The sequence below is a fragment of the Scylla paramamosain genome, chromosome 3 (assembly GCF_035594125.1).
Source record: "Scylla paramamosain isolate STU-SP2022 chromosome 3, ASM3559412v1, whole genome shotgun sequence".
NCBI classification, from domain to species: Eukaryota; Metazoa; Arthropoda; class Malacostraca; order Decapoda; family Portunidae; genus Scylla; species Scylla paramamosain.
The window spans coordinates 19,020,663-19,047,500 of NC_087153.1; the positions used below are offsets into that span (position 1 = coordinate 19,020,663).

Consider the following 26,838-nt stretch of genomic DNA (forward strand, 5'->3'; position numbering starts at 1 on the left):
ATCTGTCACAATTTTTTTTCTATAATAAGCATTAAGGGAAACAAAATAATTACATACTGGTGAAAATATGCATCATTTATACTTACAAACAATACAAGTATGTACAATGGACCATGTACTACCAAACTAAAGTAAGGAAGGCAAATAAGGGTCAGAGAGGCCCAGGAAGGCCTGGAGTAAGAACATGTGGGTGCAGGGTAGGGTTGTACTTTGGGGAAATCACTGAGATCTGTTACAATGCCACATATCTTTGATTGAGGAGTGTCAAAACCAGAGTCATAACAATAAATAATATGCATGAGAGGGATGAAAGGTTTGTCCAATGGACACAGTCAGATTTCTGAAGGATGAAAGACAAATCTGCTGATGGGTGGCACTGTGTGCTACATTGTAGTGCTGTACTACAAGATATTTGGAGAAAGAAACATGGTTGCAGCAGTGCATGGCAATACTATAAAATGCTACATGACACTACTGCAGCACATTGTTGCACAAGTACTGCAACACAGAAGGCATGTAACACAGTATAACACCTTCATGCAATGTGCTACTGCACTACATTCTGCAGCACTATTTCACAATAGCACTGCAGCAACACAGCAAACTGCCATCTGACTGCATCGTTGGAGAAATCAAGACAGGTGCACAAGTATACAGGATAAATATTGCTTAAATTACCTATAAAATTATGATACTAAATAAGTCTAGTAAACTAAAATATGTACAAAACTAAATCAGGGTACTAAAGAGAACACAAAGTCACTTCCCTTACGTACACATTCACTCGTCCCCTTATTCATACTTGAATATTTCTGAACATTTAGGTCATGGTATTAAAATAAATTATTTGATCAAAAATTCAATAACTTTCATTGCATGATACTGACATGTTTCAGACTGCAATAGCTTACAGGTTGTACTTCATCAACAACTCCCAACTATAAAAATTAACTACAAAATACTCACGTCAACATCCGCTTAAAACGCTACAAAACACTTGCACTTTGGGAACTTGCTCCCACGTAAAATAGTTTCCCAGGTAAAATATAACTTGTGCAATGATGAGTTCTCTGATTTTTATATATTTATGTACATACAAACTGTGTGCATAAGAATGGGAGATAATATATTCACCACAATGGACATAACCAGTCTGTACCTCCCAGGCACTGTTCTAAAACTCTCCCAGGTGGGGCCTTAAGGTACTCTACATTATTGTTCCCTGTCTGGGGAGTCCCATCACCCATGGGTGGTGGAGCGTCTGTGTCAAGGCCTCAAGTCCTGGCAACACTGCAATGGACAGTGTTGGCTGTATCACACACTGGGCATTTTCACACTAACTGGGCAGCTGCACACAGCTTTCTCCATATTGCTGTATTGTATTTTCAAAAAAGTACCATAAATCAGATACCATATGGTAAAAACTAATGCTCTACTTCATAAAGTTCAAGGGGAGTGGGCAGGGTCAGGTGAGCAGCAGTCTTGCTCAGTAGCCACTCCAGTGCATCACCTTCAGGATTCCTCCACTTGGCATGTTGCTTATCATGAGGAAGGAGGACACCTAAAGTGGAAGGCTGACAGGCTTCTGAAGGTGGATGTACTGTGTGTCAAGGAATCGCTTACACAGGTGGGCAAAGTGTGGGGAAGTCCACTGCTGCAGGAGAAGACGACACTCAGACTCCAGACTCAGCTCCAGCTTGGTGACCAGGTGGTGGTTCATCAGGGCTTTGGTTGCCTCCATGCTCTTTGGGGGAAATAAGCACATCAACTCTCATATCCACAGGACTTCAGAAGCCTAATCCTTGAAAGATTAAGACTAAATGATACAGCAGGAAATATAGCATAAGCTATTCACTGCATTGGATCGCTTCCTAAAAATGCACAAGTATGAGTAAATATCTTAATGGCAATAACATGATCCAATGGTCCACCTACTTCCAATAATTTTATGACAGTATCCAAAGTATAGCTATCACAGATTGCCTAAAGCACACCAAGATAAATGATTGTAGTATTCAATTAAACAAAGACAGTGTGGAAATATATACATGAACATTATCATCATCCTGCTCCTCCTCCTCTAAGATTTCACAACAAACAAACTGCTTGTCTATTCCAGACCACCCCTGACAAAGTTTCTGTCTCTATGAAGTCCTTTGTCTGCCCTATCTCCCATTCCTATCTCGCTTATAAAAGTTATAGAAAAATAGATAAATAAATTAGTTTATATGTATAATAAACAAAATTAACCATGGCAGACAATAAAATGTTCAAAAGTTAATATGGAGGGAGCTTCAGTTATATGTATCGTTGTTATTTCAAAGAATAACAAGAAACATAGGTTGAAAAACATTTAAGATGTGTGTGTGTGTGTGTGTGTGTGTGTGTGTGTGTGTGTGTGTGTGTGTGTGTGTGTGTGTGTGTGTGTGTGTGTGTGTGATACTTTTAAAGTAGTGGTGTCCATTACTGATAGCCATGCCACTTTTTTATAGGACGAAAACGCTCTCTCTCTCTCTCTCTCTCTCTCTCTCTCTCTCTCTCTCTCTCTCTCTCTCTCTCTCTCTGTGTGTGTGTGTGTGTGTGTGTGTGTGTGTGTGTGTTCTATTTATAAAGTACAGTGGCGGCGACAAGGAGTGGGGGGTAAACTTGGCAGCACTCACTGGTGACTTCAGGCAAGACACGACCCAAACAAGACACCCACCCATGTTGTGCAGAGAGAGAGAGAGAGAGAGAGAGAGAGAGAGAGAGAGAGAGAGAGAGAGAGAGAGAGAGAGAGAGAGAGAGAGAGAGAGAGAGAGAGAGACCACACTGGGAAGTGAGTCCAACAAGAGAAAAGGCACGTACGGAAAAGACAATAGTGACGTGGTAAATGAGACGCTATATTCAAGAAGGAAAGGAAAGACAGCAGCGTTGAATAATGTATGTGTGACAAGAAGGCACAGAATCATACCAGCAATAACAATATGAAGGCTTGTAATCAAGAGAGAGAGAGAGAGAGAGAGAGAGGGAGAGAGAGAGGGGGGAGGGGGGGTATGTATTGGATTGCGTAAGTGGCGAAGTTCGTTTTTTTTTTTTTTTTTTAGATGCAGTTTTACAAAGAGGGAAAAGCAGATGATAGCAATACATAAAATTAATTACACTATATTACCACTACCCTCTTCAGATTCAAGAGGAAAATCGTTCACATGCAAATAAAATTAGTAAGCGGGTTTGATCAAGCAGCGTCCTTTATACCCTCCCTCATGTAGCCTCACTCAGCCTTGAGGACACAATTCTGCATGTTACTTATTATATATGTTAACTCAACACTCTACACACTATTGTCTCCATATCATTCCAAAAATATGTATAATTGAAATAACAAACTCTTATTACACAACACTTAATGCGGCAGTGTACTTTCCACCCTCCCACCCCGGCCGTAGTCCCACTGGGCCATACGGACAGTCGGACACTACACGCAAGCTGTTATTATTAACACTGTACACGTTATTGTTTCTATCTATATCACTCAGAAAATCTTGAAACAAATAGAAGCAGCTCTTCTTACAAAGCACGTTAGTATAAAGATAAGAAAATCACAAGGAGGTATCGCTTGCTGCAGCTGTGGTCCACTGAGGCTAAGCCGAGCAGAGTTTAGGACGTGAAATGGCTGTTACGCGTTGGCAATTTATATATATATATATATATATATATATATATATATATATATATATATATATATATATATATATATATATATATATATATATATATATATATATATATATTTTTTTTACCAACGAATATGGATTTTTTTTTTTTCACAAGACTGATAAATGGATATGATAAACATACAAGACAGCCTTTGCTTTCCCTTCCCCTACCCACCCTTACCCTCCTTTCTTCATCAGCTACAGTTGCCTACGCCGTAGGCAGTAAGGTAAACAGCTGATCAAGTATGCCCAGCTGCTCTTGGCAAGTTTTGAGAGGTTCTCGAAGTGAAATTTGGCAGTAACACCACCCACGACCTGGCAACTTAGGGGCTTGGCGCGGAACAGACGTTCCCAGCTACCCAAGTGAGATAGAAGACCGCGTCCCAGCTTCCTCAGGACCCAGCCCCCCCAATCCCCCGGATCTCTTGAGAAACTGTGCGCTGTGCCTCCTATTATAAAAGACACAGAATCCTAATAGCCAGTGTAGTGCTCGGTGATGACCGCAATGTTAGGTGGTGCTGGTGTATTGGTTATGAAACGTAGACTCGCAGAACAATGGTCGATTGCACAGGGTAAAGCAACGCCTACTTCTGTCGCACCTTCCATCCTCACCCTGAATACACAAGCTACGCCACCCTCCCTTCCACCTGAGGGTCGTTATGGCAAAAAAAAAGTTAAGGCGAATAATTACAGGAGTCGAAAATAGCACCATCCACGTAACATTAGTTGAGTTTACCAAGCTCAGGCAACGACAAACTGGGCCCAGACGCATACCGACACTTTTTTTCTTCTTCCAAACGAGTGACACTTGCATAACTGTAAAACAAGTATTAATGAGACAAACTTTACACACAATAGGATGTCATGAATTAATGTTATGATAAAGACTTAATTGCTTTGATTTATGGTGGGGACTATGCAAGTACAATTAGGGAAAAAAAAAAATGAAGCAACGCAGTAATTTAAAGCAGATTCCACATTTGAAGGAAAGCAAATCACTTAATGAAATAAAACATCAAGGTGTCAGTTTCACAATATATGTATGTGAAAGATAAGATCCTGTGTGACTGAATAGTGTTCAAAGACGTTTATTTTATAACGCTGATGAGTAAATGGCACTACGTGAAATGTGGGCAATGAATGTTTGCAAAATGTCACTGCAAATAAGCCATGTAAAAGAGATGAGAGAGTTTCAATATGCCAATCTGGTCTTACAGCAACATAAAATCAGAGTGCTTGGTACAAGTTCTTGCCTGTTCAGCTTATTAACTCTATAGCAACCTGATGAGATTCATGGAATATTATCCCAAGTCACCTTTAAAATTTTTCTCCATGTTTGATTTTCAGTGGCAGCAGCAACATGGCACACCCTGCAGTAAGAGGCAAGGCCACACCATTAAGAGCAACAACAGTCATGGCCTTCATGCTGCTGATCCTTGTGACTGTGACAGCCTCCAGTGAGACAAACTCCAACCCCAGTGATGTCCTACGACACCTGGTTAAGGGAACCTATCTCCTCTATACGAATGGGGTACAGTCTAGTGTTTAGCATAATACTGTCTTCATCACCTTAACATTACTAAAGCATCCATCAGCAAAATAGCACTTCAGTGTTCCACAGCATATAATTTCAGTGTTCTATAGAGGAGTAAGTTCAACTGTTTGAAGTTAGGGAAGCTAGGGTGTATCTCCAAAGCACTAATGAAAGTTAGGAGGGTGCTATACATTAAGGTAAAGAATGATAATGGCTTGTTCACCATAAAAGTCATGAAAAGTGTGACAAAGCTGTTGAGAAATCCCTAATAAGGTGGATTTGGAAGCACATGATGCTCTATTAAAAATTCTAAGGAATATAATTACATAAGGGGTATAAAGCACAAGTAAATTTAATGAAAATTTAGTCTTAACCAAATGAAAAAAAAAACTCCAAGGATTCAAGATCTCAAGCAAGTAAGCTAATCATATCACTGCATGCATACATACCGTAGGCATAATGGCAATAATTAAACTGAAGATAAATAAAAATGGAATGATTAGAATAATAACTAAACTGAATTCATACTCATGAAGACATTATGTTCTATGTGCAACACAAGAGACGAAGCGAGAGGGACCTGCCAGTGTGCGCCTCGGAGGCAGAGGCATGCAATCTGGCACACCGTCGCTACTGGCTCATACCAATCACAGAGCGGCTGTGTCGGTGCAAAGACCGCTCAGAATGTCCACTACACTTCACAAATCTTCAAGACCCCCTGGCTCAACATGTCACTAACAGAGGCCAACTAAAGGTCTGACTTCAAATGCATCAGGAATCAATTTTGTGAAATGTTTGGTTTTAAAAAATGAAAGCTGCACATAATGGATATGGAAAGCTGATAATAAAGTATATGATGAATGGATACAAATTTAGGATGCTGTCAAGCTGAAAAATTCTCTCTCTCTCTCTCTCTCTCTCTCTCTCTCTCTCTCTCTCTCTCTCTCTCTCTCTCTCTCTCTCTCTCTCTCTCTCTCTCTCTCTCTCATTGCAGTTCTGTAGTTCATCCATAGAAAAATTGTCCCAGTGCAAGGAAGGGGAAGTGGCACTAAGGATGCAACTTGTTAGAAGACTAAACGCACCACCATATTCCAGCAGCACTCCCTCTGAGATCATTGATCCACACACCACCCTCCTGTGCCGCTGTCCATGGCCTTATGCTTGGAGCCTTACCAATGCCACCGCCAGTGCTACTAGCAGTGAACACACCTATCTCTACACGTGTCATGAGGTTAACCTTCCTGACAGTAGTGATTAATGCTACAAAGAAAAGGTATCTTTTGAACCACTAATTAAAATTCAACTAACGTCCCACTCTTCTTTCAGCTCCCAATGTGTAGAAGAGGTGATAAGTGTGGCTACATCAGGGAAGATACTCTGGAGACCTACTACACCTGCTCTTGTCCTGAGCAACAGCTATGTATGTTCAGAGGACCCCAGTCTACTGTTACCACCTCCCAACTTCATTACTATGGAAAAGCCTACATTGGCCGCTGCACACCTCGCTAATGTGTCCTCATTTTTCTTTCAGCAGTAAAAAAAATATTAAAAAAAAAAAAAAAAAACATCTCATGACAAAAGAAAACAGAATAGGTACACCATACACCACATTGCTTAAGGTAGATTCACACCAGCTGCAATGCTACACTAGATATGGAATACCATAGGCCAACGCTGGCAATGCTTGCAACATTGAGTATTCACACTGTGAGTGGTGATATGCTATGCTATGCACCTTCTCTTTCAAGGAGAGGAGTGCAATGATATGTGACAGTTTGCCCTTGTTGCCCAGGGTGACTCATAAGTTACTCTGGATGCACAGGCATCAGCCAAACTGTTTGAAAAAATCACTAGGCCATCAACAGGCAAGATACATGAGCAATAATCACACACACCCTTATCTGGAAAGCACTATAGTAATTGGAAGACTTGTGGTTTTGCATCATGTGCACTCCATATTGAGTACAGCATCACAGCCAATGTGAACCCGCCTTTGTACTATAATTCACACGGAACCTTAATGTGTTCAACTGTTCATGCTACTGGATTTCTTTTTTTACTCTGAAAAGATACAAACTTTGTGGAAATAAATACTTCAAAAGGCAAATTAATGTATATCTACAATCTCACTTATAAAAAATGTTGTCCCACAGACCAGCTGGTGAATGAGCTTTGTTAATCAAGCTTGTGGAAGGCAGTGCTTCTCACCACTAATGTTTGCTTATGATCAAATGATTGAATGATTTTAGTTTGATGGACATTCTTTATACTTTAAAAACCTTTGTCTTCTCTCATAGTTTTCAAAATCTAAATCAATCAAACAAAATGGAAATGGATGAAAATAATGTAGTCATCACAAAAGGAAGTACTTCAGTGCCTCTCAAAAAGGATTACCAAAACTTCTTACATTATAGGAGGAAATGCATCAACATAAATTAAATAAGAATCAGCACTATGTAGTAGCTTTTTTGTTTGTTTTTTTCCCTATATTTTCACAATAAACCATTCCCTCAAAAAGAAACCTGTCATTAATTTTTTTAATGCTTCTTTCTTTGGTACCATCTTGAATTTGGGGAAACAACAAGCTTGTAAACAGAATCATCCAAAGATTCAGCTCATTGAATGACATGTATTCATGTCATTGAAAGCCAAGCCATGCTGCTAGTCACTGGTATCTTTGATAATCAAATTGGGTGTAAATAAACACTTACCTGTGCCGACTGAGTAGCTAGGAGAGCCACTTTTGGAATGAGCTCTTGCTGGTAAGTAGCAGGCCATATGGACTCCGAAACAAGACCCATCTCCTGGGCTCTGCGGGCAGTAAGCTTGTGTCCCAAGAATAGCTGTGTAGACTGAAACAGACAAGATGACTCCTAAGTAACATTCTTCACAATGGAACACTTCAGTGCCACCATCTTAACTAGCAGGCAATAAAAATTCATATAAAAACTTAATTATGCATATATATTAACTGATACATAAGAATATTAATTCAGAGGTATATAATCTGAAGAATGTACATATTTTATTCCACCATTAGAAGATAATCCATAGTTATCTTTATCTGTACACACCTGCAATTTCCCACACAAGTTGGGGAATGTGTAGGTGGCGCCCCCTTCTGGCACCTGGCCCAACTTTGCATAGGGGAGGCAGAATTCAGCCTTGTCATTGGCAATAACCATGTCAAAGAGCGGCAACATTGTCACTCCCAAACCCATTGCATTTCCATTAACACCAGCAATAATGGGTTTTGAAAACTGAACCAAAGCCTTCAGGAAGTCCCTGTAAATAAGAAAGACCCATATGAATATACTATGAATAATTTACAAAAATAGGAAACATGATAAATTTATATCAGTCAAAAACTTTGCAACATATGAATAATGGAAATGCTGCACTTCCTAGGAAAATACTCAATATAATGTAAAAAAAAAAAAAAACTATGTACCTGTATTGCACAAAATGAAGACAGTCACATCAATAATGGATAACAATGGACTTTATATAAGGTTATGAGCAGGATTATATCAACTAGACTACAAATAAATGTAGTGTTTTGGACATGTGGACAGCCATTCCCTGGAGTAGTTCCTCAGACAACCATTAGGTTGCATTCTACACTACATATGCTGAGCCTGATACAAATGTTTGTTCATACCAACATGAAAGGACTCACTTTATTCCCCTGACGAGGTTCTCTGCATTCTTCTTGCGTGTTTCCAAATTAGGGTGTTGGAGAGCTGTCAAATCTACACCCTGACAGAAGGTAGAACCTGTGCCTGTCAAAAGCACTATTCTCACTGATTCATCACGCTTCAGGATGTTCAGTGCCTCACACAGCTCACGCAAAACCTGGGATGAAGTGAAGTGATACAATATTAATTCAGCAGTACCGGAACGCTGAAAAGAAACTGCTTCCATTTTTAATTGCATCTGCCTCTTTTTTACTTATTACGAGAGAGAGAGAGAGAGAGAGAGAGAGAGAGAGAGAGAGAGAGAGAGAGAGAGAGAGAGAGAGAGAGAGAGAGAGAGAGAGAGAGAGAGAGAGAGAGAGAGAGAGAGAGAGAGAGAAAGAGAGAGGAGGTGGTGGTGGTGGTGGTGGTGGTGGTGGGGAAAAAGGAAAATGACTTCCCAATCCTAATATCAATGAGGTGTTGTAAGTGAAGATTTTTTTATATACCCCTTGACTGACTTACCCTTGAATTGAGAGCATTTTTCATCTTGGTTGTGGAAGGTGATAGGATGATTTGAGTGAAATTGTTGAACTTTCTGAGTGCAATATCTCTGAAGTGGTAACTGGCCTCACTCTGCCTCACACTGGCACGCTGGGACTGCCGCACACTCTCCCCACCTACACGCTGCCGGCTTTTGGATGCTGCTGCTGCTGCTGCTGCTGCTGCTGCTGCCGCTGCTGCTGCAGCAGCTGCTGCATCACAGTTTCTCACTAGTGAAGGGAAACCTGACCAGGAATAAATGGCAAGATCTGATGTGAATCTGTAACTGACAAAATGCTTCCTTAACCTGTGACTCACAACCTACTAAATTCTAACCTAAATTCTAACATTCCAATGACTAACCTACCACAATGTTTATAAACAACAAAGTGCATTATACATAACACCACAAGCAGTGTATGTGAGTGTTGATGACACACTGATGACTACCTGAAACACCCCAAGTGTGGTTGCTTGCAGTCACACAAGTAACAATGCATTAATCATCTCAAGTCATGAAAAGATATTAAACATAACAAATTTCCATCTCTGTAGAAATCAGCCTGCAAATTATCCATAGATCTTTCATGAATGCTTGAAAAGGATGGGAATCATGCCACCCTTAACCCCTTTCTTAGTGCACCCACCCGCCGATGTAAACAAAGCATTGCCCCCTCATACCGCAACGCCCTTGCCTGTACATCCACACACCTCACGCCCATTGTTTTACCTCAAGTTTATTTCTAACTCAACAGTATTCACTTGATTTGAAATATATTTTTATAACAAGAGAAAAAACACAAAACAGTTACTACAGTTACTACAGAGTGAAACATGATGCAATGGGGTCGGGTGACCCTGAGGCAGAATCATCACCAGACTGCTGCTCTCCCTCGCTTGCTGAAAGTGTTTCTGCACTACTAATGCTGTCAGTTTCACTGTCTTCTACGTCTTTTTCAGAATCATAATCTGAATCATACTCATCTGGAGAGTCTTCCAGTATGTCATCACTATCTATCTCATAATTACAATAATCATCATCACTAATAAATGATGAAGCAGACGCCATGATCTCTAGCTAGAAGCAATATCTCTCTCCAAGGCAGACAAAAGAAAACTGATCTTCTCGGGTGGACTGTGGGAGTAATATATCTGTACTTTCAAACAAAAGAATATGATTGGCTTTATTGTCTGCATGAAATATGAACCCTCCTGTAGTGATTGGCCAAAGGTAGGGGGGTGGTCTTGTCACGTATGGGTGGCTAAAAATAATGCCTCAAACGTTTCTTTATGTTTGGGCATGATGTTGCCACCATGTGGGACCTGAATAAAGCAAAATCCGCACTCAGGGTTTGGTGATACACATCAATGCATTAGTGTGGTACGCACGTACCACGGCCATAATGCGCAGTCCCACGAGGTTGCTTCTGCATGTGGTACGCATGTACCACAAAACACACTTGTGGTAAAGAAGGGGTTAAGTGAAGAGAAGTAGAGAGGCAGAGAGAACACAAGAGGTGGCAGGTTCCACATCTCATCCTGAGAACCATTAAGGGGGAAACTACTGACAGATCCACACCAATTAGCTCTCACAAGGCACATGTTTGAAACAGCCAGAAGCATGGTGATTCACCAAATATTGATGACAAAAGTACTAACCTGGGGCAGGAGGGGCAGGAGGGACAACTCCAGGGTAGGTATCTACCCTCCTGAGTTGTGAAGACGGGCTGTGGCGATCAGGATGGGGCCTAGGCTTCTCTGGACTGGTTTTCATCTGAGCAAGTGGCAGTTGCCTGGGTAGAGGTGGACTGGTGGAGTCAACCACATGAGGAGGCTTGATGGGCACTCTGACAGGTGATGGCTTGGCTACAATGGTGACCTCAGCAGTCTGATGAGGCGGGGATGGACGAGGCACAGGCTTGATAGTAACACTGTCTGATGCCAGTTTAATCTTGATGGGAGGTACAGACTTGCTAGAGACCTCTCTTGCCTCAACTGAAGCTGGCAAGATGCTGGATTCAGGAAGCAATTCCTTTGACACAGTGAGCGTGTCAGGCACCTGAACTAGCTTAGTGTTGCTCCCATCCTGATCTTCACTGCCCTCACTCACAACACTCTTCAACTGCTTCTGCTTCTGGAGCTTGAGCTGCATCCTGATAGCCTTGTTCTTCTGCTTGACTGATAAAGGAACCACAGGTGGGCCTTTCTTTTTAGCTATACTAACAGTTGTCTCAAGAGGACTGTAGCCCACAATGACGGACTTCTCTTTAAACTCCTCAGCCATATCCAATTCATATGGATCTTCAACAGGTTCTTGACTTTCCACTCGAACCTTCTTGGGCTCTGGAGGCTGCAGAGATTTAGAGGAACTTGAAGTATTACTTGCTGTACTGGCTCCACTCAGCTTCCTTTTTCTTGAGTCTGAAAACCCTTCACTTGATTTAGTGGTCTTACTGACCTTAAAACTCTTTGAGCTGCTGGCCTGAGATACATCACTAGCTGCATCCTCTTGATGTGCCCTGCGAGTGGGGTGCTCTTTGCTGGTGAGCAAGTTCAAGACTCCTTCATCTATGTAAAGTGTATCCAACTCTGTCCCACGTTTTTTCTTTCTAGAAGAGGTGAGGAATGCTTCCATGGCATCCAATTCAGGAGAGGAAGAAAGCATGGGTTCTGTGATCCGCTTGGGTCGTAGTTTGTGGGTTCCAGAATCACTGTTTGGTGAAGTCTCTGGGGCTGCTCCTGCATCTTCACTCATACTCTTGAGCATGTTCTGAACACCCTCGTCTTGGAAGAGCTGCTTTAATATCCTTGGTACTTTATCCTTTGTTTTGGTCACTGAGGAACTGTGAACTTCTGGTGCTGAGGTAAGGCGGGCTGGCTGAACTTCAGGAATTACTTCCTGAACCTCATCAGTGTCCTTTTGGGATGGTGGCAAAGTGTCCAACAATTCCCTACTTTCACCTGTCTTGCCAGCACTCACTTCTTGACTAGCTTCTCGTGCTTTGGTAATTTTCACATCATTTACCTCTTCCCTCATATCTTCTCTGCTGCTTTCTAAATGTGTAATGTTAGGGGACTGCACGAGACCTTTCTTAATTTTCTTGGGGATGAGGGAACCATCTCTTCTCTTGACCTGCTTTAGACTGCTCTTCTGGCTTACAACAGAAACAGAATTATCATGCTCCTGTAGTGCTTCTGTCTGTACTTCAACAACCTGCACTTCTGAATCACCTGGTTCTGTGGAATCTACAGCTTGATTTTCTTCAACTTGATTCACTTCTGCAATGTTACTTTCACTGGGATCAGTTTCTTTGGCCTTTACACTTTCTGTGGTATGCATTACTTCTTCAGTAAAATTACAAGACTGAGATATCTTATCTTCAGAGTCAGATTGAAGTTCAGTCTGTTTCTCACCTGAAGCTTCCTCCACCATTTCCATACTTACTTCCTGGAGAGCTGTGGTGGAGGCAGTGCTGTCAGGGAGGGAGAGATCACCAGCTGGAACAGGAGCAGCTTCTACAAAAGGCACCTCTAATTCTTTTGCAGTTTCACCATGGGATGATGAGCTTGACAATACACTCTCTTTGGATGTACTATTACTTTCTGTCTTGCTACTGTCCGATGCCACTGTGTGTGTAGGTATCTGACTTTTGTCACCATCTGGCACGGTTTCAACATAACTTTCATTTTTATCACAGACATTTTCCTCACTCTTTAAGCCAACTGCATCTATCTCATTCTGGAAACTGTTTTCCACTGCACAGTCTTCCTTTGGGCACTCCTCACCTTCTGTAGTCAACATCTGATGTTCTTCATCCTTCACACATGCTCTCTCCAAACCAAGAACTTTTTCAACACTTGTTTTTTCGATCATGGCATCTCTTTTTGTTTTGGATGCAAGCTCCTCCAAAGAACACTCCTCATTAATGATGCATTTTAATGAATCATCTGCAGTTGAGAGTTTCTTTACAGATAAATCCTTCATAACTGTTATTTCTTTATCACATATGACAACACCCTCCTCCTCAGCATTATTGTTGTTAATATTGTCATTATCCTGAAAACTAATCTTTGGTAAGTCACTTACTTTTTCATACGACTTTTCTATCCCCAAAATGTCCACTGCTGGGGTATTTTCATTTGTGGATGGGTGTGTTTCTGTTTCACTTTGAGGCACAAAATTTGGTTTCACTTCAATAGAGGATTCCTCCACATAACCAACCGCAGGTACTGTAGAACTGGGTAAACAAGGAACTTCAGCTGCTAGATTTGCCTTCAGGTTGGAATTTTCCTCTGTAAGTCTCAAATCTGGCACACTGTTTTGTACATCTACCTCTGGTGTCTCAGTTTTCAAAACACTTTCACTTGACAGTGAAGGATCTAAAGGCTGCACCTCCATAGGTTCACTGTTGTGTGTTGGTTCATGTTTATGAGTTACACTTTCCTCACCCTGACTTTCACCTTCACCTGAACCATTTTTCTGCTTTACCTGTACTAAACCTTCCTTCTTAGCAGTAGAGATTATTTTTGATGCAGCTTTTCCTTTTTGTGCAGTTAGATATTTCCTTATGGTATTTTTCTTGGGCTGAGCTCTATTCTGTTTGCTGACTCCACTTGTAGCCTTCTTAGATTTTCTTATGATTTTCTCAATTTCCTTGTGTTTGGCAGGTAATGTTTTCACTTTCAAAACAGGCTTCTTGACTTTCTTCTTCCTTTTATCTTGAAGGTTAGATGGCATGGCAGTGGAAGATTCACATTCTGAGGGCAATTCTCTGTTTGTGGTTCTTTGAACACTCTTTGTGTGTTTTGTACTTTGAGTCTGTTCAGGTGGTATTTGTATTTGATTAACAGTTGAGGCACTTGTGTCATCCTTTTCTTCCTTAACAGCCACTGAATGTTCAAGATTTTTCTTACTGGTTTTGCCCTTTTTGGTATCAACATGTGGGGAGCCCGAATTAATACCCGTCTGAAGAGTTTCACCATCAAGCTTTGATTTTGCTTCATTCTTCTGTCGTTTAGATGCAGGTACTGGTGAGTGCTTGATATCAGGCAATTTCTCCACATTCTGTGAGGAATTCTTGCCCATGGGTGTCCTCTTACCCCTCAGTACAGGTCTCTTCACAGGGATGACCATCTGAGGCTCACCATTCATTGTATTGTGGACATCAACGACAACAAGAGTGGCCAGCTTCTTCCCAGATTTGCCAGGTGAAGCTGATGTAGAGCCTTCCTTCTTGAGAACTAACGTTCTCTTTCGTGGTCGGCCTCTCGGTCTCTTTATGCTGGAGTCAGAGTCTGATGCCGTCCCAGGAGTGCCTTCACTGTTCCCTTGCTTTGAGGCCTTGCCTGAGCAAGATTCTCCGAGACTGTAAGAATCTGGTGAAATCAAGTGAGATCCCTCTTCTGATGATCCATTTTGAACCATCTGATTGTGACCATTAACAGTAGTTCTGGGTTCTGACTCTGGCCGTGGTGCAGACTTAGCAGATGCTTTTCTCCCACTTCCTTTCTGAGAACTCCCTCTTTTACCTTTGGCTGAGGAACTGTCTGCAGATTTAGATCTTGATGTGGGCTGGGACATGAGTTTAGCAGCTGCCTTAATAAGGGGACACGTAGTCTTGGTTCCTTTGGTATCTGCTGACTGTGATTTAGAATCAGCTGAGGACTTTGCTTCGTTTGCCACCCCATCAGAGACCACAGACGTTAATGCTGTAAGGTGTAGAGAGGCACTTGGTGAGGTTAATGGAGTTTTAACCTCTTCTGCCTTCACAGCAGAAGCTCCATCCGTGCCATTCTCCATCTTACGAACTTCTCTCAAACCTTTTGTGAGAGACCTAGGAGTAAAAAAATTCTTCTTAATACCTATAGCAAGAGGCTGATCTGAGGTAAAGGGTGTAGTTGGTGTGCTGGACAATGTAAGTGGGACTTCTGAAACTGAACCGTTTGCAGAGGAGCTTCCCTTTGATCCACCACAACTCCGAAGGCATGCTCCCTTGGGATTGGCTTCACTGGGACTAAGTTTCTTTGGCGAGGTACTGGAAGGACTTCCCCCCTCTGATGCACCAGCTGACTTGCGTGTTCTCCCAGACTTACGTTTCTGGGAAGAGACTGAGCTTTCTGCCAAGATGCCTGATTTACCATTGATGGATGGCTCGTCTACATTTTCTGTGCCTTGCAGAAACTGCTGCTTCATACTCTCCAGGACATTGCTTGTGCCCACCACACTGAGGGGAGAGCTTGCAGAGTCACCTTTCATGGTGCTGTCAGTTTTGTTATTATTATTATTGTTATTGTTATTTACATTTGCTTCATTCTCACTATTTTCTAACCCTTTGGTTTTTGACCTTGATCTACGAGGTCTCTTCTTGGTGTGCGCTGGCTGCTTTTCCTCCTCTGCTTGCTTGCGGGCACGGTACTCAATCCAACGGATCTTTCTTCCATCCACCTTAGTAACTCTTCGCACCTTGATGGCCACCTCCAGTTCCTGCAGCTGACTTAGAGCTATCTTTTTCTCTTCGTCAAGAGTTATTCTGGCACCCTCCCCCCCAGCAGGTGATTCAGAGGGTGTGGTGACTGCCAGCTTGGTGCCTGTAGGGGAGGATACAGATGAATGTAGGGAGGCAGCCAGGGACTCTGGGGTGATGAGAGCAGTACTGGCAGCAGTAATGTTGGTGGCAGAGTGCAGTGCGGAGTCATGCAACAGGGTGGGAGTGGGCCCAGCGGAGGCTCCTCTACGAGGCTGAGCGGCAGGAGGTACAGTGAGTTCCTCCTTGGCAGGGGAGCCAGCAGCAGCAGCCATCATGCAGAAAGCCACACACTACACAACAACATACACGCAGCCTTAGTCTTACTACAGTCCAAACGCCTACACCACAACCTGCAAACATAAACACACCAAATTAACCAAAAAAACTAAAAACAACATACGGCTCAAAAGAAATAAAAAATCAACTACAAAAAAATAACGACACTAATGAAAAGCCAAGGAAACCATGATGCATAATCAAGCAAACACAGAACAAGCACAAATTAGCTTACCTTTGATAGTTTACTCTAGCCAACTACCAGATGGGGAAAACCACACTAAGGACAACATAACAAACACTGGCTCAACTCTACCTTGCTTTTATGTTCAAGCCTTTATTTACCTTCAATAACATCCATCCATTCCCAAAGCCATATTCTCTCTCTCTCTCTCTCTCTCTCTCTCTCTCTCTCTCTCTCTCTCTCTCTCTCTCTCTCTCTCTCTCTCTCTCTCTCTCTCTACACACTTAAATATATCTCCACTGGCCACAATTACACATTTCACCCCCTCATTTGCATTATATTTAGTTACACTAAACAAGAAACCACAGAAAGTAGTGTTCCAGTAAAAACAGCAGTCAAAGCAATAAAAACAGTATAACAAAATATATCAGTAATGAAATGACAAGCAATACTAAGAAGAGCATTCCAAAGAATACTACTCTGTATGATTTAGTCACAAGAATACTGCAAAAGGCCATGTTACATTTTTTCCCTCATAAAATTCCCATACTATGACTGAAATGTCTGTTTTGGTAGCATGTCTGTGTTCTGCACATTAAAAACTGTGGCCTGGCTACACAACCTCTTTAATCCTTAATGTACTATCCAAATTTCCAGTAACATATTGTACAGGTATATTTCATAAATGGTCCCACTAACGGGAAATATTTCATATAAAAAAATTTAAAAAAAGTAGCTGCTCACATGACTTAACAATATTCCACACATTATTATGTACTATTCAAAATTCCAATAAAGCATCATATAAGTATATTTCACACATGGTCCTACTAGTAGGAAAAAATTTCATAGAAAAAGAAAAAATAAATAAATAAAGTTGCTGCTCACTTAATGACAACAATATTCCTCAAGTGGCAGAAGACTAAAACATCTCATCAAAAGCAACATGAACACTTCACACTTATATAAACACAACACCAGTAATAATTAACAAGATGGAACTCAGAGTGCACACCTCTGCCAACCTCCTACAGTAATGTGAAATGTGGAAAACACATTCCATAGACTGACACGAAACACGGCAAATATTTACCGTAGATTTATCTGTAGTGAAAACTAAGCGGCTATTTATTATCCTACCAGTTTTTCAATAAAGAAAGACCCATCTTTCCCAGAGTCTCACTGAAACTGACAAATAACTTTTTTGTGATAAATGACAAGCACACAGACAATTGTGTGAATATACAACATCCAACAACTAAATATGGAAACATAAAACAGTTCGAGAAAGAATGAGGACAACATACACTACTCCACATGCTACAATATCAGCCTTCATCCTACCATGTTCAAATATTGTCCAAGCTTAAAAATGAGGCATCAGTCTCCATCATGGTTAAACTTAATTCTCCTCACCAATCACATGGTATCACACTGCAAGTTCTGCATAACCACAAATGGCTGAATATTATCTCAAAATAAGAGTTACAATGTATTGGTGGATGAGTGGTGGTCCCCATCTGGCAATCCCATAAATAACAAGAGGACATGGCCTTCCTCATCATGGTTCCCAACCATTGGTTACTGCAGAAGCTTGATCATGTCCCGCATTCAAGCTGTGCATCAGGCATAACACAACTTTATTTGATGACCTGAACAAACAATAAACTGACAAACAAAAACACCTCTAAATGGCAGACATTCTCAATGATCTTGATGTAATGACTTCCCTGCAGAACCCATTGCTGACTGACAACCATCACCACATGTTTCCTGTGTATTTAATGCAACATTCCTGGTGGTGTAATAATAACTCATCAGAAGTCAGAGAAAAAGCAAAAAGCAGATGAAAGTCAGTTCATTTGTAGGTGGAGATTTCAGCAGAGGATACCATTATCTTGAGTGGCTGGGTGTGAAATGAGCAGAGGCTGGGATGGGAGAGAACAGCGAAAGCTAAACAGAATAGATCTAACAGCATAGTCAGCATTTTGTACCCAAGCCTAGCTTGAGCATAGAAATAGTGCTTGTCATGTCTTACTGATAATTATAGTCTGTTAACTACCACTTTGTATGAATTACATAAACAATGTTAGACAGCTGAAATTTTATAGAGACAGTAATGACCAAGAAACTCATGAAAATACGAAAGCATCGCAAGAAGTAAAAAAAAAATTTAGATTTTCAAAGAAAGTCCCTTTCTTCAATCTTTATTTTGTTTCACTTTAAATAAAAAGTTACTCTTTAGTAATTTAATTACTTCTCTTCATCTTTTTAGCCAACATAGCATTTAGAATTCACCATTCTGAAATATGAAAAAATATCCAATTTAAAATTTTTTTAAGGATTTTGATATTAGATAGTAAAACTGTAAAACATTACTTTCAATCTACAACATAAGAAAATTCATACATATACAGGGATAACATTTTTATTTACGTAAAAAAATATTTACAGTGCTGAATTTTTTTTTGCATCTAGCACCAAGAAAGTACAGTGTTGAAGCTAATTTATTGAATGGATAGTGTTTGTGCGGCCAGGCTTACAGTGCACCCCTCTCTGCTACCTTGTCCTTATTTTTAGCTCAATTTCCAGTTCTCAAGAAATGTTAGTTGTAGATTTTTGTCATGTTCATGTAGGAAAACTATTACAAAAAATCAAATGTGTATTTCAAAGCACAAACACATACACTTCACATCTCCTTTTCTACAATTTGGATGCAAGTCTACAAGCTTTTGATGGCCATCTTAAGCAGCAAGCAATAGGAAACTGCCATCTTTCACTAATGTAAATATACTACTAATAATATATAAGGCACAGGATTCACTTCACATTTACAACCATGAAAGACTTCCTGCACGATCAGTGGAGGACGGAATATTTTGCAGTGAGCAGAGAAACTTACCCAGTTCTAGAAGGGAATGACATTCATTTAATATCAAGCATGCAAGGCTGAAGACTCATATTTTTTGTTAACACTTGTTATTGTAATACTGTGTTCTGTGCTTAGAGTGGGTGTGCATCACAGCTTCTGTATTAGTGTCAAACAGAATGCCATGAAATGCTGTTTTAGAAGAAAACATAACAACTTGGAAGTGGTAACATGTAAAGAGTAATGAGTTAAAATGTCACATAACAAAACAGCTACACTTTTCAATGGTGCATTCCAGCATCACTCTCTGTCTGGCATTAAAAAGTTGATCAGGTAATAAAGGAAAACACACACACACACACACACACACACACACACACACACACACACACACACACACACACACACACACACAACAGCACAGAGAGAGAGAGAGAGAGAAGAGAGAGAGAGAGAGAGAGAGAGAGAGAGAGAGAGAGAGAGAGAGAGAGAGAGAGAGAGAGAGAGAGAGAGAGAGAGAGAGAGAGAGAGATGAGAGAGAGAGAGAGAGAGAGAGGAGAGAGAGAGAAGAGAGAGAGAGAGAGAGAGAGAGAGAGAGAGATTCCTGTGGCCAAGCTACTCTACAACCCCTCATGACCTCATGTCACACAAAGCTAGCCTTGACAGTTTCTTTAGCATAACCAGTCCTAATCATACTGAGCTGGTCCATAAGAACATTACACAAACCTCAGCAGCACACAAGCGAAGCAGAATAAGGCTGATAACTTTTGTAAGCGCTACACAAGTGCATGTGTGGTGGAGGCTGGGAAGAGACAGCAAGTCACCAGGCCAGGCAGGCTGCTGCCACTTGTGTGTCGCTGGAAGGAAGAGTGACTGACTCAGTGGATATTTTAGAAAAGGAAAAGCCAAGAATGCTCACATCACCTTTCATAGCCTATGCATAATAAATACTTTTTTTCAGGATATAAGAAACTTTCTGAGCACTGAAAAAGGTTTGAAAATGGGATAAGAGATGCATTCTAGAAAACTGCAAGTCATGCTAGATAATACGCTGCTCACTTTTTGTAACCTCTACATGACTTAGTACATATTAATAAACATTTCTCAATGAAATCATATGAAAAGCCATCTTTAAGAAGTAGAGGATGGCCGCAAAAGGTTGCTTGCACAAGAAAATTAAAAGAAGGGTGTGGAAGACAGAGTTTTCTGTCAATACATATACTGGAACACAACAAGACACTCAAGTGAGAAGGTTGAGACCAAAACATCATAACCTAATTCCACCTGTAGCTCAGATTCACATGTAGATACAGATCATGAATTGGAATACAGTGATACAAAAATGAAAGAGTATGGAAGAATAGGTATAATATAGGATAAAGATATGGAAACTTAAAAGGGAAGAATTTGTAAATGATATCTAAAATGTGTTAGAACTGGAACAAATACAAAGAAAACTAGTTTATGCGAGGTAAACCATGCACTGCTATAGCTGGGTTAGTAAGCACCAAAGAACAAACAACCTCATAACAGCTAATGATTATTAAAATACATGCAATCATGCTATTATCAATAGTTAATTAAAAATAGTATGTGTTGATTTATGGGATGCAAGATATATATATATATATATATATATATATATATATATATATATATATATATATATATTATATATATATATATATATATATATATATATATATATATACATTTTTTTTTTACAAATCAACTCTTAGGGAAAGAGGCCTGGTCACACAGGCCCTTTGCATCCCCTGTTACAAACTATAAAAGCTTCTTCATTCAATCAACAAGAGGAGAAAAGCTTCAATACCAGTAAAGAGAAAGGTTTTACAAACATCATGCAACATTTTTCTGTACGATGTATTTTTGTAAATAAAAATAAGTCAAGTATAACTGTGACTGCTGGCTCAAATCACACAATACTGCATATAACTTCATTTCTATTGTTCACTTGGTTGTAATCACCTAGTTACATTGTACAGAATTTCAATTAAACTCGCATTGACCGTCTACTGCCGTCCTGCCAACAGAGATTCTTCATCTTGTAGATTTCAAGATCTTCACATCATTAACAATCATATTCTTATATAATGTACAAAGAACATATTTCTGGCCAGAACAGAATACAGAGAACACCATTTCACATTTCTTCTGCCAGGTACAATTCAGAGAGAGAGAGAGAGAGAGAGAGAGAGAGAGAGAGAGAGAGAGAGAGAGAGAGAGAGAGAGAGAGAGAGAGAGAGAGAGAGAGAGAGAGAGAGAGAGACAGAGAGACAGAGAGAGAGAGAGAGAGAGAGAGAGAGAGAGAGAGAGAGAGAGAGCAGAGAGAGAGAGAGAGAGAGAGAGACTGTGACAGTAAGGGCAGGACCAAGTAGTCTCTTCTACCAGACCCACTCCTAAAAGTCCAAGAAATGAGCAGCAGAGATGATTAGATTAAACAAATCTATTACACAACACAGACACATCACAGATGGCCAACAAACACATAACACCTACAACATCATTTGTAATGAATGTTTGCAGTTGATGAAAAGTCAAAACATGTGAATGCCTGGATGAGTAACATATATTGCTTCATAACATAATACTAAGGCTAGTGCAAACATGAAAAATAAATAAATAAATAAAAATAAATAAATAAATAAATAAATAAATAAATAAATAAATAAATAAAATAATAATAATAATAATAATAATAATAATAATAATAATAATAATAATAATAATAATAATAATAATAACAATAATAATAATAATACAACAGGGATAGCATGCCAGGCATCACACCTGCTACAATAAAACCTCACATTAATTTTGTCCTCAATGTACAGGCTCACTGTATCTATGTATGATAGACAGATTCACAGAATTCTTAGTTTAACTTGAAAATTACTTTTCCCAAGCTTTTCTATTTTGAAAATGTTATGATTTTTTTTCTAAATGCAACTACTTACAAGAGCTTTCCTTCCAGCAATGTGTTAGTGAGGTTCTAAAAGAGCAGGTAATGGCTAAAGATAAGCAATGCTACTTACTGTCACCTCAGGCTACTTGTCCTCCCCAACACCCTGACCATCACTCCCTCCCTCATTCAACACAACCAATTCATCCATCTCTGTAAACACACCAAGATCAAATATTAAAAACTGAAATTAATCACAATAGTCTTCCATCATACAACCTGTTCTGATACTCCAATACTGCACTGCTTAACTACTAAGATTACTGATAACCATGCTCTTTGCTTTAGATTATAATTCACATTGTAATAATAAACTAACATTGCATATAACATACTATAAAGTCTCTAAAATAGGTATATTTGTTAAGCTATAGTCACTTTTGACCATTCATCAAAGTAAACCAAAGGCTGGGTTGCTTCATGAGTTTTATTAACACAAAAATCCTCTAATGTAAAATCCCTAAACCAAAGGGACCAAGTCACATTTAATGCAGATGAATAAGTTACTTGATTCCAGAACACACTTATTACTGACTCTAACACATTTAGTATACTATAAAATGATAATAGAGACCCTCACCCTTTTTATTTCATTTTACTAAGAAATCATTCCAATATTTCTCTCTATTTAAAGAATCATCCTACTCTAGCATTCCTGAAACACTACATAGTCTAGGGCCAAGCACACAACTTTCCAGTTCTTTTAAGTTACTGCTAAAAATAATGATAAAAAAAAATTGCACCACCATACTTTTTAACTTTACAGCCTTACTTGGTTCCTGTGTCCAGACCTAAAAACATAAGAAAAATGTCGGGTGAGATCAATGTACACAGCTTCATTAAGTCTTGGTCTACCAAAACAGATTCGTACAGAAGAGAACACACACTTTTTTTTTTTTTTCTAAATTGGATAGAAGCAATGAGTTTCAAATGACACTGAAGAATATCATCCAGTGATATACTGCATGGAACTAATCTGCTTATTTTTCTTGATGCCAGTCATACCTCCTCAAGAGAACACTAAGACAGACAACAGAGCTTACAGCCATAGGAATTATTTGACGGAATGTTTTCCTAATGTAGCCTGCAAATTGAGACACTTCCGAAGAGAGGACGACCGAGACCGAGAAGGGAGAGCGAGAGAGAGAGAGAGAGATGAGAGAGAGAGAGAGAGAGAGAGAGGAGAGGAGAGAGAGAGAGAGAGAGAGGAGAGAGAGAGGATGAGAGAGAGAGAGAGAGAGAGAGAGAGAGAGAGAGAGAGAGAGAGAGAGAGAGAGAGAGAGTTATAAGAAAAACAGCATTTGAAGTATGTAGACCTGCCAAGTCTAGGTCTAGCCTTTGCCTCACACCTACATTATGCATGGCCTGATTAGCTGACTCAGGAAGAAATATACTTGCCGAGTGTCCTGATCAGGTGACTCAGGAAGAAGTCTAATCTAGCCCTTGCCTCACACCTATTTTGTTGAGTGTCTTGATTAGTGGTTAAGTAGGAAGTCTTCTGGCCCTTGCCTCCCATCTGTTTTGTGTCGTGTCCTGATTAGCTGACTCAGGAAGAAGTCAAATCTAACCTTGCTTCACATCTAAATTACTGAGTGGGCTGATTAGCTGGTTTAGGAGGAAGACTAACCTAGCCTTTTGCCTCACACCTAAATCATTGAGTGTCCTAACTAGCTGGCTAAGGAGGGGGCGTGAGGGATAATACCTAAAGTAATCAAAGGTTACATGTTCCCCTCTTAGTGTGTTACCTTTCTTCTGAGTGGAGTTTTAGGTATAGGTGACATATGCAAAATTTGAATGAATCCTCATAAGAATATTGCATAAATAGAGCCTCCCTGTCTTGTTTTTGAAGAAGATTCTTACACAGATACTCTGCCAACAAATGCTACTCATGGAGACTTCAACTTCTACCATCTTATCAGACAACAAGTTCACAATTCCATCCAGCCATATCAATACTGCAACATATAATCTTAGTACAATGCATATCAATTTAAAGTGATTCATACTGACAGTAAACACTCCCTCAATAATACAAAGGAGACAGTGGGAGAAAGAAAAAAAATTTCTGTAACACTGGGACACACACACAGTAGGTCATTGATCTCTTATCAGTAACTTGCACCAGGAATTTATTTTTCTACAGTGGCAAAACAGCAGCAATAATTTCTGTATTAGTTCCCTGTGATACAGAAATTACATAATTCTAAATGTGAAAAATACATAAAGTGGTACCATTTCCCATAACTGTACAACTTGAATTATGACTATCGCATCTCATCTCAAAACAATAATGAAATGTTTGTGGAGTGTTGGTCAGGATAATGCCCCCTAAACCTTACCACATGCAATCATTAACTTGATTCCCATAATAAAGGATAAGTCCTTGCTTATCTGTTACAAGAAGGTATATCTGCATCATTATCGTCTTTCTTCATTGGTCCCTGAATCCAATGCATGGCAAAAAAAATTCACATCCTCTTCCGATGACCTCTCAGTTATCCTTCTATTCCAGGGTACCCAAGCAAAACTTATCTCCCCAATGAGTCCCCTACAGTTATTTAATTAACTGTAGGGTGCCATTGTTACCTTAATTGTTCAACTATGCCAGAGAGAGAGAGAGAGAGAGAGAGAGAGAGAGAGAGAGAGAGAGAGAGAGAGAGAGAGAGAGAGAGAGAGAGAGAGAGAGAAAGAAAGAAAGAAAGAAAGAAAGAAAGAAAGAAAGAAAGAAAGAAAGAAAGAAAGAAAGAAAGAAAGAAAGAAAGAAAGAGAGAGAGAGAGAGAGAGAGAGAGAGAGAGAGAGAGAGAGAGAGAGAGAGAGAGAGAGAGAGAGAGAGAGAGAGAGAGAATAAGCAGACATACAAGAGATGAAATACATTATAATATATAAAACCAAAATTTATTAAAATGCTAACTATATACATGCAACTGCTTATAACAGTATAGTGACTCCACATAACTGGCAGTAAGGTGTGTGTGTGTGTGTGTGTGTGTGTGTGTGTGTGTGTGTGTGTGTGTGTGTGTGTGTGTGTGTGTGTGTGTGTGTGTGTGTGTGTGTTCTAGGGACACATATGAAGGATTAATTACAGGGACGGGAAAGCAAACAGGGCCAAGTTAGACGTATTACCTATGTGTAAACCTCAGTACCTCTTTATACCACAGGCAATTGTCAACTGTTTCAGTTCGTTTCCTGATCTTATTTTCAATCATTAGTTATCATTTTGCAGAATTGGCTGGAAACAGAACAAGAGAAAGTATCACAAAACTTTGTTAAGTGTTTGCCTCTCTGGCATACAGTACAGATGGAATTAAGTATAAAACCTGACAACTAAACAAGCAAAAGCATCTTTACATAAATATTTATCAGTAATGGTCAACTTTTTGTGCTTCCAAAGATCTTAATAAATGGAGCATAATATTTTTTGATGATCAACTACTGCAGTGTCATCAAGCCATGAAGCAACTAAATAGTACTCTGGCATGTACAAGTCAGGAACTTAATGTTAGTCTTTATCATTTGATAATGAGACAGTAACTACTTTCCAAAACTTGTTATTTACCAAGGAAAATTCAAAATATGAAGGGTAAGTTAAGGAAACTTTTATTCTTTATCCATCAACAATCATTTCCTATTTATTTGCCGAAATACAAGTTAATAACGTTTTATTTTTTCCTTCCTACTTCCTTATAATGATGAGTCACTGTGTCAGAGGTAAAAGAGGAAAAAACTATTATTACCACCACCATCACCATCGCGTGAATCACTGTTCCAAATATCTACACCTTGAAACGCATTAGGGAAACAGATATCTTACATTTAAGCCAAAAAAACTTACATACAAATCATCACAACACAAAACGCAAACCACATTTAATCTACTCGACATCATTACCAAACGCAGCACGTTACTACCACATATGTTGATTGCAATACACGTTATTACGAGACCGTGAGGCATTGTTCAAGACAACATCAACTTCTGATTGTCATTATGAGTATCAGGCCTCAAATGCACCGCCCCCCAGGTGACCAGCACTCCCTACCCCCTCCCCCCTGCCAGGCTCACCAAGGCCTTGCACTGGAGAAACCTGCCCACAGAAAACTCAGCAAATCCCTCAAATCCGTCCATTTTCACTAATTTCCACACATAGCCAAGCCAACTCAATGCCACATCACATGTGCATGCAGGGATGGGGCGGGAGTAGGCGGCGGTGCAGACCTGGGCGTGGTGAGGGTGGCAGCGGGGTGTGAGAGGCATAAAATAAAGTGTTTGTTGTCCTCCCTCCGCACCACCTCCCTCACTCCCGCCAGCCACAGCCACTCCCGCCTCCACACACGCCTCCACACGCACCTCACACGCACTCCAACTTACTGTGCGGCTCCTGTAGCATCAACTCCACTCGACCACGACGCTCGGTTAATTGGGTAAAGGCACTAAGAGATGATATTACATTATTTCTCCCCACCAACCTGTTCCTGATCGGGATGGCGGGAGCGAGTGCGCAGGCGCGGCCACCCCAGGCATGCCACCCGCCGCCCGCTCACAACAATGCAC

General features: G+C 40.2%; 2 protein-coding genes across 11 annotated transcripts; one reads left to right on the forward strand and one right to left on the reverse strand.

The window, feature by feature from the left end:
• Window positions 1–57: 57 nt before the first annotated feature.
• Window positions 58–26,813, reverse strand: LOC135092372 (ras guanine nucleotide exchange factor Y-like). Of its 6 annotated transcripts, XM_063990844.1 has the most exons (10): window positions 26,656–26,784; window positions 23,058–23,076; window positions 22,359–22,438; window positions 20,029–20,159; window positions 11,106–16,323; window positions 9,429–9,691; window positions 8,909–9,084; window positions 8,304–8,514; window positions 7,941–8,081; window positions 58–1,744 (listed from the first exon to the last, which is right to left on the reverse strand). In XM_063990844.1, the coding sequence occupies exons 5-10, from the start codon at window positions 16,246–16,248 to the stop codon at window positions 1,562–1,564; spliced, it is 6,117 nt and encodes a 2,038-aa protein (XP_063846914.1). In that variant the 5' UTR covers window positions 16,249–16,323; window positions 20,029–20,159; window positions 22,359–22,438; window positions 23,058–23,076; window positions 26,656–26,784; the 3' UTR covers window positions 58–1,561. The 6 variants fall into 6 exon arrangements, with proteins under 6 accessions (XP_063846914.1, XP_063846907.1, XP_063846898.1 ...); XM_063990837.1 differs by lacking the exon at window positions 23,058–23,076 and having other exon boundaries at window positions 26,656–26,808; XM_063990828.1 differs by lacking the exons at window positions 22,359–22,438; window positions 23,058–23,076 and having other exon boundaries at window positions 26,656–26,813.
• On the forward strand, window positions 3,904–7,750 carry LOC135092468 (U-scoloptoxin(11)-Sm5a-like). Of its 5 annotated transcripts, none has more exons than XM_063991024.1 (5): window positions 3,904–3,922; window positions 5,043–5,226; window positions 5,792–5,983; window positions 6,224–6,460; window positions 6,556–7,750. In XM_063991024.1, the coding sequence occupies exons 2-5, from the start codon at window positions 5,056–5,058 to the stop codon at window positions 6,736–6,738; spliced, it is 783 nt and encodes a 260-aa protein (XP_063847094.1). In that variant the 5' UTR covers window positions 3,904–3,922; window positions 5,043–5,055; the 3' UTR covers window positions 6,739–7,750. The 5 variants fall into 5 exon arrangements, with proteins under 5 accessions (XP_063847094.1, XP_063847087.1, XP_063847102.1 ...); XM_063991017.1 differs by lacking the exon at window positions 3,904–3,922 and adding an exon at window positions 3,997–4,130; XM_063991032.1 differs by lacking the exon at window positions 3,904–3,922 and adding an exon at window positions 4,000–4,058 and having other exon boundaries at window positions 5,043–5,645.
• Window positions 26,814–26,838: the final 25 nt, after the last annotated feature.

Bases quoted from the DNA above. Each gene is read 5' to 3' on its own strand.
- LOC135092468 (XM_063990997.1), top strand. The intron at 5,227-5,791 runs GTACAGTCTAGT...GTGCAACACAAG, and splicing joins ATCTCCTCTATACGAATGGG to AGACGAAGCGAGAGGGACCT. The intron at 6,461-6,555 runs GTTAACCTTCCT...CTCTTCTTTCAG, and splicing joins ATCTCTACACGTGTCATGAG to CTCCCAATGTGTAGAAGAGG.
- LOC135092372 (XM_063990828.1), bottom strand. From the start codon at position 16,248: ATGATGGCTGCTGCTGCTGGCTCCCCTGCCAAGGAGGAACTCACTGTA. The intron at 9,692-11,105 runs GTTAGTACTTTT...ATTCCTGGTCAG, and splicing joins TCCTGCCCCTCCTGCCCCAG to GTTTCCCTTCACTAGTGAGA. The intron at 8,515-8,908 runs GTGAGTCCTTTC...TCTTATTTACAG, and splicing joins AACCTCGTCAGGGGAATAAA to GGACTTCCTGAAGGCTTTGG.